This window comes from Hibiscus syriacus, unplaced genomic scaffold (genome assembly GCF_006381635.1).
Source record: "Hibiscus syriacus cultivar Baekdansim isolate YM2019G1 unplaced genomic scaffold, ASM638163v2 tig00112960_pilon, whole genome shotgun sequence".
In the NCBI taxonomy this organism is placed as follows: Eukaryota; Viridiplantae; Streptophyta; class Magnoliopsida; order Malvales; family Malvaceae; genus Hibiscus; species Hibiscus syriacus.
Window position 1 is genome coordinate 21,052 of NW_024063426.1, and position 15,133 is coordinate 36,184.

The 15,133-nt window shown below is 31.6% G+C and overlaps 1 protein-coding gene across 1 annotated transcript; it reads left to right on the forward strand.

Moving 5' to 3' along the window:
- The first annotated feature begins 312 nt into the window (after nucleotides 1-312).
- Nucleotides 313-4,610, forward strand: LOC120184878 (vacuole membrane protein KMS1-like). Its single transcript, XM_039189242.1, has 8 exons — nucleotides 313-654; nucleotides 1,675-1,886; nucleotides 2,291-2,369; nucleotides 2,575-2,874; nucleotides 3,257-3,414; nucleotides 3,678-3,794; nucleotides 3,968-4,144; nucleotides 4,260-4,610. Exons 1-8 carry the CDS (start codon nucleotides 600-602, stop codon nucleotides 4,422-4,424), a joined length of 1,263 nt encoding a protein of 420 aa, XP_039045173.1. The 5' UTR covers nucleotides 313-599; the 3' UTR covers nucleotides 4,425-4,610.
- Nucleotides 4,611-15,133: the final 10,523 nt, after the last annotated feature.

The window sequence follows — 15,133 nt, forward strand, 5'->3', positions numbered from 1 at the left end:
AACTTGACTTAACCCCTAATCATGATACATTTATTCTTATATTATCACTCATCAAATTAGTGATGTTAAAAATTTTAGTGATCAAAATTTAATAAAATAATTACATAATTAATCAAAATTTATACATTTATAATTTACATATTTATTACTAAACTCATAATAAAGTGTTTAACTGACATTATTATAATTATTCACTATTTAGTAACATTAAATTAAAAAGAAAAACATCACTAAATAAAAATACACCCTTTCTGATAAAAATAAAAAAAATTAGAAAATAAAATTGCAATTTGAGTGCGAAGAAAGCTGAAATAAGAGAGATCTTCGAGCAAAAATCACTCTTTCCCAACTCTTGATTTAATCTTCTCTAGATCTACTGCTGTTTCATTTCTAAGACGCAACCTCTGTTGTTAATGTTGTGATTTAAAACAAGAAATGCTCGATTCCTTTACAAATAATTCGATTATAGCCTTCTGATTCTTTCGCAGGACCACACTTTTTTTAATCTCGAAAAACCGGTGGATGTCAACGAAAAATTCCATTTTTATTTGAGGAATTTGAACAAAAACGAAAACCCATTGTAGTATGCCAGTTTGGTGATGGATTCAAGCAAAAGCGCGGCTTCTTCGCAACAAATGGCATCGTCGATCAAAGGCTAGTGGTTTTGTTTTTTTAGCAACTTTTTGTTAGAAATAATTTTCATTTTTTTCGTTCATGAATTTTATTGTTTATTAATTTGATTAATAATGAATTTTAGCTGGTTTATGATTTTTAGAGTGTGTCAATCTGAGGTAGATCCACTTTTTCTTCGAACTATGTTTAGGCAGAGGTATTGGTTTATCTTATAGCAGCTTCCTTCATGAAATGATTGAAAATTTTTCTATTTTGAGGGGTGGTTCTACTAGTGCTATTTGTGTGCTTTTGGGAGTTTTTTTTTTATGTTATGTGGACTTGGGTTTTCCAAGAAAAAAAGAGAAAGATGTAGGGGGGAAAGAAAATAGAGGAAAACGAAGTGTGGATTGATGATATAGTGCTTTAGGACTTTAGGTACGTAGCGTCGGCTTTGCTTTGTTCGAAATATGATGGTATGAAGTGTAAAATCTTTACATTTCCTTTTACAGTTGATTCTATATTTATGTTTGGTAATCAAGTTGGGGAGAAATCATCCATCTTATTTGTGTTGCATTTTTTTTTATTTTTCTCCCTCTTGTGGAAAGCATTCATCGCTTAATTCTCTCGTATTTTCTGGTTGGGCTAGCACATTGTCAACATGAAACATATAGATCAATTTCGGTCATAATTGTTGAAATTTCGATTTAATGGGGGTGTCTGCAAGAAGATTGTTACAGACCCAGGGCAATTTTGTATAGAGTTTATAGTGTTATTTCTCAACATTGGCAAGTGAAATGGTCTCTTTTAATAATCTCATTTGCTTATGTGAGCTTATGTTCTCAGAAAGCAAATTTTCATGTTCTCAGTGCAAGAACGTTTGCTGCATTCGTTGTATAATGCCATTTTTTTCTCTAATTGAATTATGTTTATAGGTTGGCATGAAAGTTTCTTTTATGCAATCATGCTGAATGATATTAGCTTTATATTTGTGTTCCTTGTAAAGAGGATTTAGTTGTGGAGTTCTTGTAAACCCATCACTGATCGGCTTGTTAATTGCTGCAGATATTCATGAGAGTCATCAACAAGAATTAGAAAATTTGACATTGACCTCACGGCCCTTCAAAACATTAAGGTTTTTCGTTCTGGCTATCTATCAATATTTTAAGCGATCAGCACTGTATCTTTTGGCGAAGGGTGGTTGGCTTATGCTTTCAAGCACTCTAATAGCAGTTCTTGGGATTTTGCTTGTAACCATTGAGGGTCCTCATGAAAAGGTAGGTAAAATTTTTAGGTTATTATCCTAGTCTTTTCATCCGGTTTTATCTTATTTTTTCTGTTGATGCAAAGCATATATTTGCAATTTTGTTTTTAGCTTATAAGGGTCTTACTTTTTTCAGAATTAGTGATTGTGAAATGCAGATTGCTCATTCCTAATTCTTTTTTTTTTTCTTTTCATTTTTATGAGGGCTGGGAGTTGAGGTGATTGTGCTGATTCTTTTTGGTATCTTGATGAGCTATACGTATATCTTAACCATTTTATTTTCTATGGTGCCAGTGATAATCTTGTGCTCATTATTTAGTTAAAATAATTTCTATTTCTTGTTTTTCGTCATTTATTATGCCCTGATCAGTAGGAGCAATAATTAACTGTTGATATTTTCATTGCATTTTTCATCAGCATGTCGAGGAAGTTTCTCATTATGTTCGGTTTGGACTATGGTGGATAGCACTTGGTGTTGCATCTTCAATTGGTCTCGGTAAAAACATTTATTTCATGAACATTTATGATAGGCTGGAGGAGAATGCCTGATGAATATTATTACAGGATTTACAGTTAATTTCCGATTTTCTATTGCTGTTATATGAGTGTATGATTTATAGGCTAAAGCTGGTTGACTAAGCAGATGTCAAATATGCCTTGATCTGAATTGTCACTGCTTTACTTCAAATTTCATATTTCAGGATCTGGTCTGCATACTTTTGTTCTATATTTGGGTCCTCATATTGCCTTGTTTACCATAAAAGCAATGCAATGTGGACGAGTAGACCTGAAAAGCGCTCCGTATGATACGATACAGTTGAAGAGAGGCCCTTCATGGCTGGATAAATCCTGTGAAGAGTTTGGGCCTCCGTTGTTTTCAACATCCCATGGTTCAAGGGTGCCTCTTAGCAGCATACTGCCGCAGGTGCAGATGGAGGCTATCTTATGGGGTATTGGGACTGCACTCGGAGAACTTCCTCCGTACTTTATTTCAAGAGCTGGTATGTGCACCGGCTTTTATACTCGATATATTTTAGCTACTAAAAAAAGATTTACTAGAAGTATTGGTTACAGCAGTTCTAGAAGAGGCCCCCTCTGATTTTCATAGGCATTGATACTGGATATAATGCATTAGGCAATATCTATTTTCCATAATGTGATGACTTCAGGTTTTATTTTCTAAGAAAAATGGGTCACCGTTTAAAATGATTATTTCATTCTTCAAACTCCTTTTTCTACTTTTGATACTCCTTTGGCTGGTAATTCATTTACTGTACAAAGTTCAAAACCTTGGTCGTTCTCTGATCCGAAAGTTAACTGTCTACTAAAGATTGTTATATAATTTTAAATATTTACCTGATGTTGATTTACTGCTTTATGCAGCTAGAGAGTCTGGCAGAAAATTTGATGCCATGGAAGAATTGGATGCTTCCTCGAGCGAGAAATCTGGAGTCATAGCTACTCACCTGAAAAAGATCGAGGGCTGGCTGTTATCCCACTCCCAACACTTGAACTTCTTTACCGTTTTAGTTCTTGCCTCGGTCTGCACCTTTCTCTTCACTGCAATTTTGTTTCTCTATCACTATGAATTTTTCTGTTTTTCGTCTTCATGACACCTAGGACACACTTTGCCTAAAAATACTAATGTTTTTATCCCAAGTAAAAGTCCTTTAAGACAACCTCCATCCTGGTAAATTTTTCCCAAGCCATAAGATCATATAAGTTGACCGTGGTTTATATACGGTATTTATCCCGCTGTTGATGTTATTCTGTAAACCTGCTGATCAACTTAATCGTGTTTCAGGTCCCCAATCCTTTATTCGACCTTGCGGGCATCATGTGTGGACAATTTGGAATTCCATTCTGGGAGTTCTTTCTCTCAACATTGATTGGGAAGGCATTTATTAAAACTTACATACAGGTTTTTGATTTATTCTCTGTTTTACTGCAAGCAGAACTCGAATTGCTTCAATATTTTTCTTTTTTAACCAAATCGATTTCTTTTGATTCCCTGAACTGGCCAAAAAATGTCTCAATTCTCGAATCATTAGATGAATTTATCTAATAAGTACTTATTTCATTCCTTTTCTGCAGATGGTTTTCATTATCTCCGTCTGTAATAATCAACTCCTTGATTGGATCGAGAACGAATTGATCTGGATTCTTGGTTTCATACCCGGATTTGATACTTTCTTGCCCACCCTCACGGCAAAACTTCATGCAGCCAAAGACAAGCACTTGGCCCCACGCCCTCTCCCTACAAATATCAAGGTAATCCACTCTCCTAAACCAAGTATAAACAATTCAATCCATTTTATAATCCCGAGTTACGACTAACTCGAATCTAACGAACTCGGAAATTCCGTCATGCAAAATGATGCCATAGGGGAAGTGGGATTTTTCATTAACTTCAATCTGGAACACTGTTGTGTGGCTTATGCTTATCAACTTCTTCGTCAAGATTGTTAATGCAACTGCTCAGAGGTATCTTAAAAAGCAGCTGGACGAGCAGGTAGCTGATAAACTACATGCCTCAACAGATTCAGATTGACGGCGTTATCTCGGACGAAACGGCTGCATTGTATCGTGTAATCATCTCCGTCTCTTAATTAATTTTTCTTTTTTGGTGAGCTATTTTCATAAATTATTACCATTGAAGCAACTTGAAAAAGAAAGCCCCTGCAATTGGCTAGTCCCCTGGTTAGAACGTTGTATAGACAAAGAATAGGAACACAGAGAAGAGAAGGTATAGGTTCAGTTTATATCCTATGAAATGCTCTGGTCTGGGGGGTTTAATTTAAACCATTGTTTTGGACTGTTTTAATCCCATTGTTAAAGTACTGTTTGCTTGATTCTGTTAAATTTGAAATGTCATAATTCTTTGACCCTTCAATTTCCAACTGCAGCTTCTTTTATCAAGTTAAATAAACCCGAGTATGAACAACTTTTTTTTAATTTAATAAATGAACAAACACAAACAAATGTCTATTCGATTCGTTTATGTTTAGAACAAGTTTGTTCATTGGCTTGTTTAATGATTTGTTATAAGTTTGTTTATCGACTTGTTTGTAAGTTCGTTTATTTGGTTCTCCTTTTCCTTTCATTTGTTTTGCATTTTAAACATTGTGACGGTATAAACTAAATTGAACATAAGGTGAAATTTGGTGTTCAATTTGTGAGCCTGAAAAAAAATTAAGGACCAGGGTTTAATTTTACTATTTTCATTAATTTGCAAATAAAATGTAAAAAGAGTAGTTGGAAGCCGAAAATTTCCATAAACGTTAAATAAACATAAACGTTAAATGAATATATTTACAATAAATGAATAAATGCGAACATCTTAAAAAATAAATAATGAAGAAGATCATGATACGGAAAATTTAAATAAACGTGAATCGAACACTAACATAGTTTTGTTCATTCAATGTCGATTCATATACATCCTTAACTAAAATGAACAGATTAAAAAAATTAACATACATACATGAGTGTAGCTTTGTTCGTTAAAATTTGATTCATTTACACAATATATATGTCAGACAAATTTTTACTGCATTTTTTATTTTTATAATATTATTAATGAGCTTAATTTGATAACGTCATCAGTAGTTGGTTAAGAATGCGATGATATAATATTATCTTATGATGATATAACATTATCTTATGATGATATAACATTATCTTATGATGATATAAACATTATTGTTAAAATTTTAATGATATGATACTAAAATAAAACATAAATAAATATTAAATATGATTTTAGAACAAGTTTAAATACCAATCTAAACATTCATGATAATTTTAAATTTTTATTTTATATATATATATATATATATTTTAATTTTTCCTAAGTTCATCACAGATAATGGGTGAGCACTTGATCGAATTAATTCGAGTTAAGTCAAAATGTTTACATTAATTAAGATGACGAGTGTTATTTAAAAATCTAAATTTTATTTGAATTTTTTTAATTGAATTAAATCTAAGCTGCAGAAGAGAACCAATCTCATTACCAAGATCCGAGTGGGCAACCTGGTTCTCACGGACCCTAAGGAAATGTCTTCTTTTGAGTATCATTTCAAGAAGCTTCATAATTCTCATCCCACGTTGCCGGTAAGAAGTTTCCAAGGCAACTTCAGAAAGTTGAGTTCCGATTCAAGCAATGCTCTTGAGGAGTCTTCTGCAACGGATATTGAATATTTCCGGCCAATTAGCCTTGTGGGGAGTCTATAAAATTTTAGCTCGAGTGTTATCTAGAAGAACGGCGAAAATTTCCGATTGTGCTCTAAGTGCTAACGTGGTGATCAATAACCTAAGAAGGAACAAAAACGAAGCAATCATGTTTAAGGCGGATTTCGAAAAAACTTATGACATGGTTGATTGATCTTTCTTGTATTTAATCTTGCACAAGATGGGCTTCGATTCTAAGAGGCGAAACTGGATTCACTTTTGTTTATCGACTGCGTCAATATCTGTGCTAGTTAATGGGACGTCATCTGGATTATTCAATATCTGTGTAATACACCAGTAAGTTGGATAATATTGATTTCGCAAAGCCTAAAGTTTTCAGAGGTCTTGGTTTCTTTGATGTTAATCGTAGAAATCACTCTCTCCTCAACAAGTGGTTATGGAGATATGGAAGCAAACAATCGACTTTGCGGAGAAGAGAAGAGTTGTTGATGCAAATGTGGGTAATGATCCGAGAAGTCTGGTTCCCAATGTTGCCAACTCAAATCACCGCTCTTGGATTGGGAGATGCATCACAAAATCATTAATGTAACGCCTCGATTTCAGGGTTAGTAGTTTCGGGATAAAACTCAAGTGGGTTTAAAGGGATTTAGGGAACTATTTAAGAAGTGTTGGGTCAATGTATAATTGTTTTGGTTTGGATTTTAGCCCAATAAAACTTAAAAAGAATATTTTTAAAGTATGCATCAAATGAGGGGACTAGGAGTGCGGTTTTCCCTAACTTGTTTTAAAGGCTGAATCATTTTAATTGTATGATGAAGTCACGATTTTAATTGTATGATGAAGTCACGACAGGAAAGAAATCACCAATATAGGAAAAAGCTCTTCCATTCTCTTTTCCTTCACCATTTCCTTTGTCTTCTTTTACCTCTTTTCGTCTTCTCTGCTTTGGTTTGAAAGAAGCTCAAAGGTGGAAATGTTGTTGGTGTGCACCCTAGGTCTAAATTTTAGAAGCTAAGTTTCAAAATCATCTTCTCCGGAGTTTAAAGATGAGCTCTCAACCTTGGAGTTTGACCATGGTGGCCATGGAAGGGGTTAGTGGGGGGTTTTGGATTCTAAGACTCTTGGATGCTCCAAATCTGTCCCAAAGAGTTTAGAATCACATTTTTACTTCCTCTAGGCCTTGAAAATAAGTTGATAATCCTTTTCTTTGCTTTTGATCTAGTGACAGAAGTGGGTGAAAGCTCAAAAGTGAAAAGCAATGAGAAGGTAAATCTTGGTTGAGCTTAAGGTTATTTTGCAACTCTTAAGTGAAAGGTAACACATTTCTAACTATTCTCTACTGCTTGTAGATCAATATGTATAGTTTGATGCATGTTTGCGTGTTTGACACTTTGTTTACATTTGGGTGGGGGTTTTAAATACGAGACGAGATTTGTTGTTATTTATGCTTAAGTGATGACATTTTATGCTCCTTACAAGTTAAATGTCTTAAACACAAAATGGAGACATTGGGGGTACCTTAGGGGTGTTTTGGAAGTGTTTTCATGAGGGAAAACAAAGGTTCTACACTGAAGGTATCCATACTATAAAAATAGTATCGATATTATTTTTTGTGGGAGGCTAAAATTTAAATGTTTGTAAGAGGGTATGAATACTCAGTAAGGAGTATCGATACTGAGGGGATAATATCGATACTCGGGGTCCTAAATCGGATTTCAGAATATAATTTTGATACCGATATTTAAGGGAGTATTCATACCAAGGGGCACTATCGATACTCCCCATAGGGGTATCAGTACTGGGATATTTTCTGAAACATCGAATGCAATTTTCCACGTGAAGTTTTATACATTTTTGCTAGCTGATTGGAGGAAGTAGATTGGGTTCCTTAAAAGAGTACACTCATCCATATGAATATAAGTGAAACCCTAATATTTGTGTGATAACACAAGATCTTAATGAGGTAAGATTTCATAAGACTTATGTCATTGTGTGACACTCGGGAAAACGACGAGGACACCTGAGTTACTTAATAACATTAGTGTACTTGTGTAAGGATTACCGGATAAGTCCAATATAGTTCTTAGGCACTTAAATGCTAGTTGTTGGATTAAAATAAAAAATTATGGGCACATATTTGTAATGTATCATAAAATATGAATAAATTAAGTGACCAATTATGTTATAAAATCATAAGGTATTAATAGTGTCATGGAATAAAAATGTAAATACTATTAAAGTTGTATTTATAATTTTATGATGGGCAGAATTATAAATACAACAATAACTGATTCTTAAATCAGCTAAATAAAGGAGTTATAGTCCCCAAGAAATAGATACTCTCCTATTTACTTTTATTCCCGTCATAGAATTTATACCTAAGGGAATTCTATCTTCTTGGAAGATCACAACCAAAGAAAGATTCAAGGATTTCAACCAATCAATTAATTCAGGTACGCTTCTGCTAATATAATATTTATTTTATTCTTAGTGATTTGATATGATTATATCCCGTTTGTTTTTCATATTTATTATGATTTGGTTCTAACAAGTGAATTAGTATATGAGTTCAGAAATAATCACACGATTTTGTGAATTTATGTTTGGTAATATGGTGTCTAATATCATCGACTGAATAGTAATTATAGAATTCCCAATTATGGGATTCACGGCCAGAGGTTACCATTAATGATTTGTTTAATGTGAAATTAGTATGGATTATTATTTTATGGTTTTATATTTCGTGGAATTGAAATTCAATACCATTAATGATTTATGTTTTATATTATCTATGATTTTGCGATATTTAATTTCATTCACAAGAGGAAATTTATGTTTTCTGTTAGTGTTCATACCTGCATCAAAGCATTTGCTTTTTTGGTGTTATGCTTTTTCATGACCTTTTATTTATTATTATGATGGGGTTTTTAAGGTTATGGTAGAAACAATTGCTTTTATAATTAACTTAGGTTAATTATTGATTACATGATTAAGGTATTTTTGTTGCAGTTATGCACTGTTTATTTTTGTTTTTAATTTCTTTTATCATGTTTTGGTTTAATTTGATGAATTCATGATTAAGAAATTATTGAGGAACAATTAAAGATTTAGGTTATTCAGTTTCTAATAATATCGTTTAGACAACTTTGTTATAGGTTACTTTGGAAATCATGACATGATTAGAAAATTCAGTTTTGATTTCTTAACTGTTATGGATTATAAAATATATATTTTGTATTGATATATTCGATTCAGTTTGATTAAATTTTTAATTCACTAGTATATGTATTTTTTGACATTTGATTAAATATTGATTGTTTTGAATTCGGTTTATATTTTTGTAATTTATGAAGTTATGAATTGAATGCATGCTTAAGGAATTCTTCAAAAAAAAATTAAGACTTGAGTTTTTTATTTTTTGATAGCACCATTTATGTAACCTTATTCTAGGTTAGTTCAGATATTGTAGTGCAATCAGAAATTTCAGTCTTGACCTTTGATTGTTACAGAAATATTAAATTTGAATACTAATAGTTATTTTGAGACGACTTAATTAAAGTAATAAGTCGTTAAAGTGACATCCGTTATAGAAAATATTTTTTTAAATATAAAGGTTATGTACATGTAACTTAAGATATGTTAGTATTGATAAGCCAAAAGGAAGATTAATAGTTGACATAATTGCATGTACAACTTTGGTAATAAGCATGTGATAATTATTCAATTTGATGTGTGGGTGATAAATCGACTCAAAAGAAGATTTTTTGCTTGACATGTTCTTATTATCAATGTTTAGTTACAACATTAGATATCACTTAAGGTGAATATTTTGTCTAAAGATAAAATATTAATAAAGTATCTGATATCTTGAGATAATATTTAAGTGTATTCAAATTTATTATTATTTTGGTTATCTTTCAGTTTACTTGAAAGATAAAATTAAGAGAAATTGATTGGTTGACAATATTTAAAAGTTTTTATTTATATTGTTAATGCAATATATGTGTATATTCAATTCATTTTTTTTAGTTTTGATTGTTGATTATTAGAATATATATATATATATATATATATATATATATTGAAACAAATTAATTCATATTTTGGTTAAGTCTGATATTGTTCAAACAAAATGTTGTTAAAGTGACATTTTTTGTGTAGACTGATTTATTTAAAATATCAAGAGGGTTATGTGTTTCTTGTGATTCATGCGTTTATTAATTGGCCCAAAGGAAAGTTGATATTTGGCCGAATTTCAAATGACACCTGTAGTAATAACATGTGACAATTATAAGGTATTTTTTATGTGAGAGTTACATTAGTCCAAAGATTAATATTTTATTCGACATAGCTTATTGTTAGTGTTTGATTACTACAACAAGATTATCATTTACTATTAATATTATCATCCAAAGACTTGTTATTGATGTAGTGTTTGGTATCTTGTTGTCGACACTAGTTTTTGTCCCGTTTCCGATACTAATTATATTTATTAATATTACTATTATTATTATTATTATTATATTATTATTATTACAAATATTACAAAATCGGAGCCCATTTACAAATAAAGACTGGAAGGCCCAAGACTCGTGCAAGTCCCAAAATCAAAGAAAGCCCAAATGACCCAAACCCGATTAGGGTTTCCTCACATATCTCTAACCGTCACAGATCACAACCGTTGGATCTGGAGAGATCCAACGGTCCAGATCCAATCTAGCAAGAATCCTAGGGTTCACCAACCCTAGGGACTATTCCGGCGCCTCCTCCAGATGGTCCACACCGACGTTGTCACGACGCCGCTGCCTCCAACAAAAGGATCCAGAAGAAGCAAGGATAACCGCACACTTCATCATCTATATGGTGAGTCACCATTGTAGATCCGGTGACTCACCGAACGAACAGTGTTTTGAGGGCTATAAAAAGCCTTGATTTCCCTGTAAAGAAATCAAACACAACAACAAGAACAGGAAGAGAGCAAGCAACACCAAACGAGCAACAAACAAACCGAAATGAGAAGAAAGGAGAGGAGATCTTACCTTCGTCGAAGACCAAACGTCGTCGAAAAAGTTGTTTAGATCTAGGTTGTTTCGAAATTTTATAGGAAAAAATGAGGGTGGTTTCGGGTTTAGAATGTTTCGATATACGATTTGAGCTATTTTGATTTTTTTCGATCGTGAATAGTGATCGAAATAGCAACCAACGGTAGTAAATAGTGACCGACCGGTAATCGGAACTCCCTCCGATGATCGGAACTCCCTCCGTTGAAGGAGTTTAGAGAGAAGTGAGAGCTTCTCTCTCCCTAGAGAGAGAAGCAAAGTGAACAAATGAGAAGAATTAAGGATTATAGGCCTATTTTGGCCTATTTATACCCAAATCAAAACTATGTCATTTTGGGGAGGGAGTGTGTGTGCAATTTCAAGATTGATAAATCACGTCCATGGTCCATGTATTCTGTAATATTCTATTATAGTCACCGAAATCAGGTTTCTATATCTTTTAATTTTGTCTTCACATTTTATTTATTTTTATTTTAGTCATTACCCGTATATTTACATATATTTAAATAATATTTTAGGATTATTTACATTTTTAATATATATTTTTTATAATATTTCGATTATTGACCAATAATTTATATATTTTTTAATTTAATCCTATATTATTATTTTGGTTATTATGTAATTGATATTATATTTTTATTATTACCTTTTATGTTTAACTATTTTAAATCTATTACTTATCTATTATTTTTTATTTTAGTCACATATGTATCATAATATATTCTAGTGTTTAAAATAAATAATAAGGAATAATTAAAAATAATAATAAAACACAAAGTGCTATCATTAATAATAATAATAATAATAATAAATTAAAAAGGTAGAGCATTATAATTATGGATGCTCCACTTTAAAAATTTTGTTTTAATATAAGGTAGATCACTAACTTTTGTCTATAAATTTGGTCATATTTTAAATAATCCCACGTTTTTTTATTTTAATGAATTATAATGCTTCATTTTTTTTATTTGTTTTCTTGAAATATGTATTTTATTCTCTTAATTTTAATATTTTTAATATTTTCATATTATTAGAGGATTATTTACAACTATAGTACTTTGCATATTAAGTATTTATTAATAGTGACCTAAAATTTTAGTATTTTCATATTAAATCATTAAAATTATTATATGTAATTGGTTTATATTATTTTACACAATAAGTCATAAAATATTTTCTTAACTGATTAGGAAAATATTTTAAATGATTTGTTGGTATAAAATAATATTCTTACTATTTTTATGGGATCATAAATTGAAATTAAATACAAATTTGCTAATTTATTGCAAAGACATTAATTAATAAATAAATGTACCAATTTTGGGCGTTGTGGGGGTTCTAATCCTTCCCCATACGTAATCGACTCTCGAACTCATTTTCTGGTAAGTATATCATTTTTGTGTTATTTTAATATTATTTTTATAAATTTTATTAAAATAACATAGCATTTTTGTGACCAATCACACCTCGATAAAATGATTGGTGGCGACTCCACAAATTGTGTTTTATCTTATACCATAAGAAAAACACTTATTTTTTTGATACGATATTTAGAAAACGACACTTGTTTTCGCCGGGCGAAATACCGTCTCGACAACTTGGCGACTCCGCTGGGGAATATTTTTATAGAGAGTTAAGCCACCAGTTTATTAATTAATTGTCTTTGCAATAAAATTATAAATTTGTTTTAATTTATTTTTCCTTTATTATTTTAATAACCATTTTTTTGTGAATTAATTAACAATTAAATAGTTGTACTAACTTGATTGTTAATATTTTCAGGTTTAATTATATGTCTTTAGATTTAAAGAATAAATTTGTGTGTCATACATTTTTTTTCTTTCCTCACGTATTGAGAAATGCATTCATGACATGAGCTAAAACCCTGCTCTTATCCTATTTAGCTTGAATGAGAAACTATTCCCTCGTGTGGTTTTCACCTCCGTATGGACATAAGGAAGTGTGTTCCTTCAAATTGAACTTAATCTGAAAGTTTGTAATGGACTAGAATTGAGGGTTTGGCAGTCCAAGGGGACACCAACAAAGGACATTTCATTGACCTTTTTTACCCTAGAGCCAAAACCCATCATATAATAAAGCCTAGAAGTAGAGTCTAGGTATAGCCTAACCTGATTGAGTTTTGTAAGATTAAGTACACAAGGAAAAACATGTTGTGTCTTTCAATTTACGCATTATTACTTTATTTTCTGAATAAATGCCTGCGAACTAGAAATCATGCGGTTTAGGTTATTTTTCAGACAAAGAATGTAACTAGAAAGCATGAGGTTAGGATGTCATTTTTCTTACTAACCAGTTTTTGTATATATTCTGAAAATGCATATATTAATTGTTTTGTTTGCATTTGCATAATCATGACATATTCAAGGGTGTTGATTCAAGAGTGGTTATCAGAATTAAAGGTTTCATTATGAACAAAAAGTTTCATGATCAATTAAAGTGTGAAGCAGCCAAAGAATGATATCTTGAGGAAGCTTTTAAAATCATGGAGGGGTATACACATAAAAATTCTGCTAGATTGGTACCGAAAGCTTTTTATGGTAAAAGCATCAATAGGAGCATTGACAATAGATAGAATTTTTATGAAACTCAAGCCTGTTTTTGGAAAGACAAAAACAAGAAATTGAGCACAAAGGTCGAAGCCATGCTTGACGATTTCCAAAAAGTCAGTCAAACCTTTAAAGATGTTGGACTATGAAATACTCCCGAAGAATGGATGACATAAATTATTAAACTAAAGCGTGATGCTAAGTATTGGAAAAAGATACATGAAGATCAAGCAAAGAAATTCTCTTATGATTTTCAAATTGTTGAAGAAATGTACAATGCAACCATCACCAATTTGGAAAGATGTCAAACTGAAAACTAGATATTGAAGAAGGATGTAGCCAACATGGAAACTTCATATCTGATTCATCAAAACAAGATTGATGATGAACTAAAAGTTATTAGAATTCAGAACCACACATTACTGAAAATAGTGGATGATTATGGAGATCTGGTACAAAAACTTATTGAACATAAAGGTTTATTGATAAAGGAAAATGAGCAATATTGTCTGCAAATCCAAGAATTAACATGCAAGATGAAGGAAAAAGACAATGTCATGGAAGAAGTTGTTGTCCAGACAAGCAATATGGCTCATAAACTGGTAGACTTAGCTGACTTTAGAAGGAATTGAAACAGATTGATAACTCAACTTTTGAGCATGAATGGAACTAACTTGGCTTTAGAGAAGTTAGGAGTAAAAGTTATCCCTATATGTAAATTTTTTTTTGATGTACCGAAACTTTTGTGTTTAATGAAGGTTGTTTAAGATGATCACTCTTGAGTAACACTTTTTTCATACATGCATTTTCATTTTGCATCTTTGCATTTTCATTTTACATTCGTATTTTTATGTTTCCTTTTAGATTGCACAATTTGCATTCTTATTTTTGCATTTCTACGTTTTTGCATTTTCATTCATATCTTTGCATTTGCATTTGCATCTTTGCATTTTTACGTTTGTATTTACATTTTCATTTTTTGCATTTGCATCTTTTCATAATTACATTTTGTTTCAAACTATTTTACATGCATTTAATCATAAAAATATGGGAATAATTCGTGGAGGATTTCATGACAGAATTTTTGAAATCAAATTGGAGCTAACTTGGTCTTCCTAGAGAAGGATAAGAGTCATGAATAAGATTTTATCAAGGGTTGGTAGAATAGAGAAACTCCAAGAGCAACTTATCAAGATTCAACAAGAAATAAATGATCAAGCAAAGAAGTTTCAAGATGAGTCAATGGAGCAGATAATCAAATTAATGAACATGGTGAATGTTATGATCCATGGAGAAGAGCCACTAGAGGATTTCGTTTTGGATGGGACTATGAATGCTAGTGTTGAACCTGTGATTGTAGAAGGTTCCTCTGGGCCCACAATGAATGAAGAACTAATAAGAGATAAAGTTTCCCTTGGGAAAGTTGAGTCTTACTC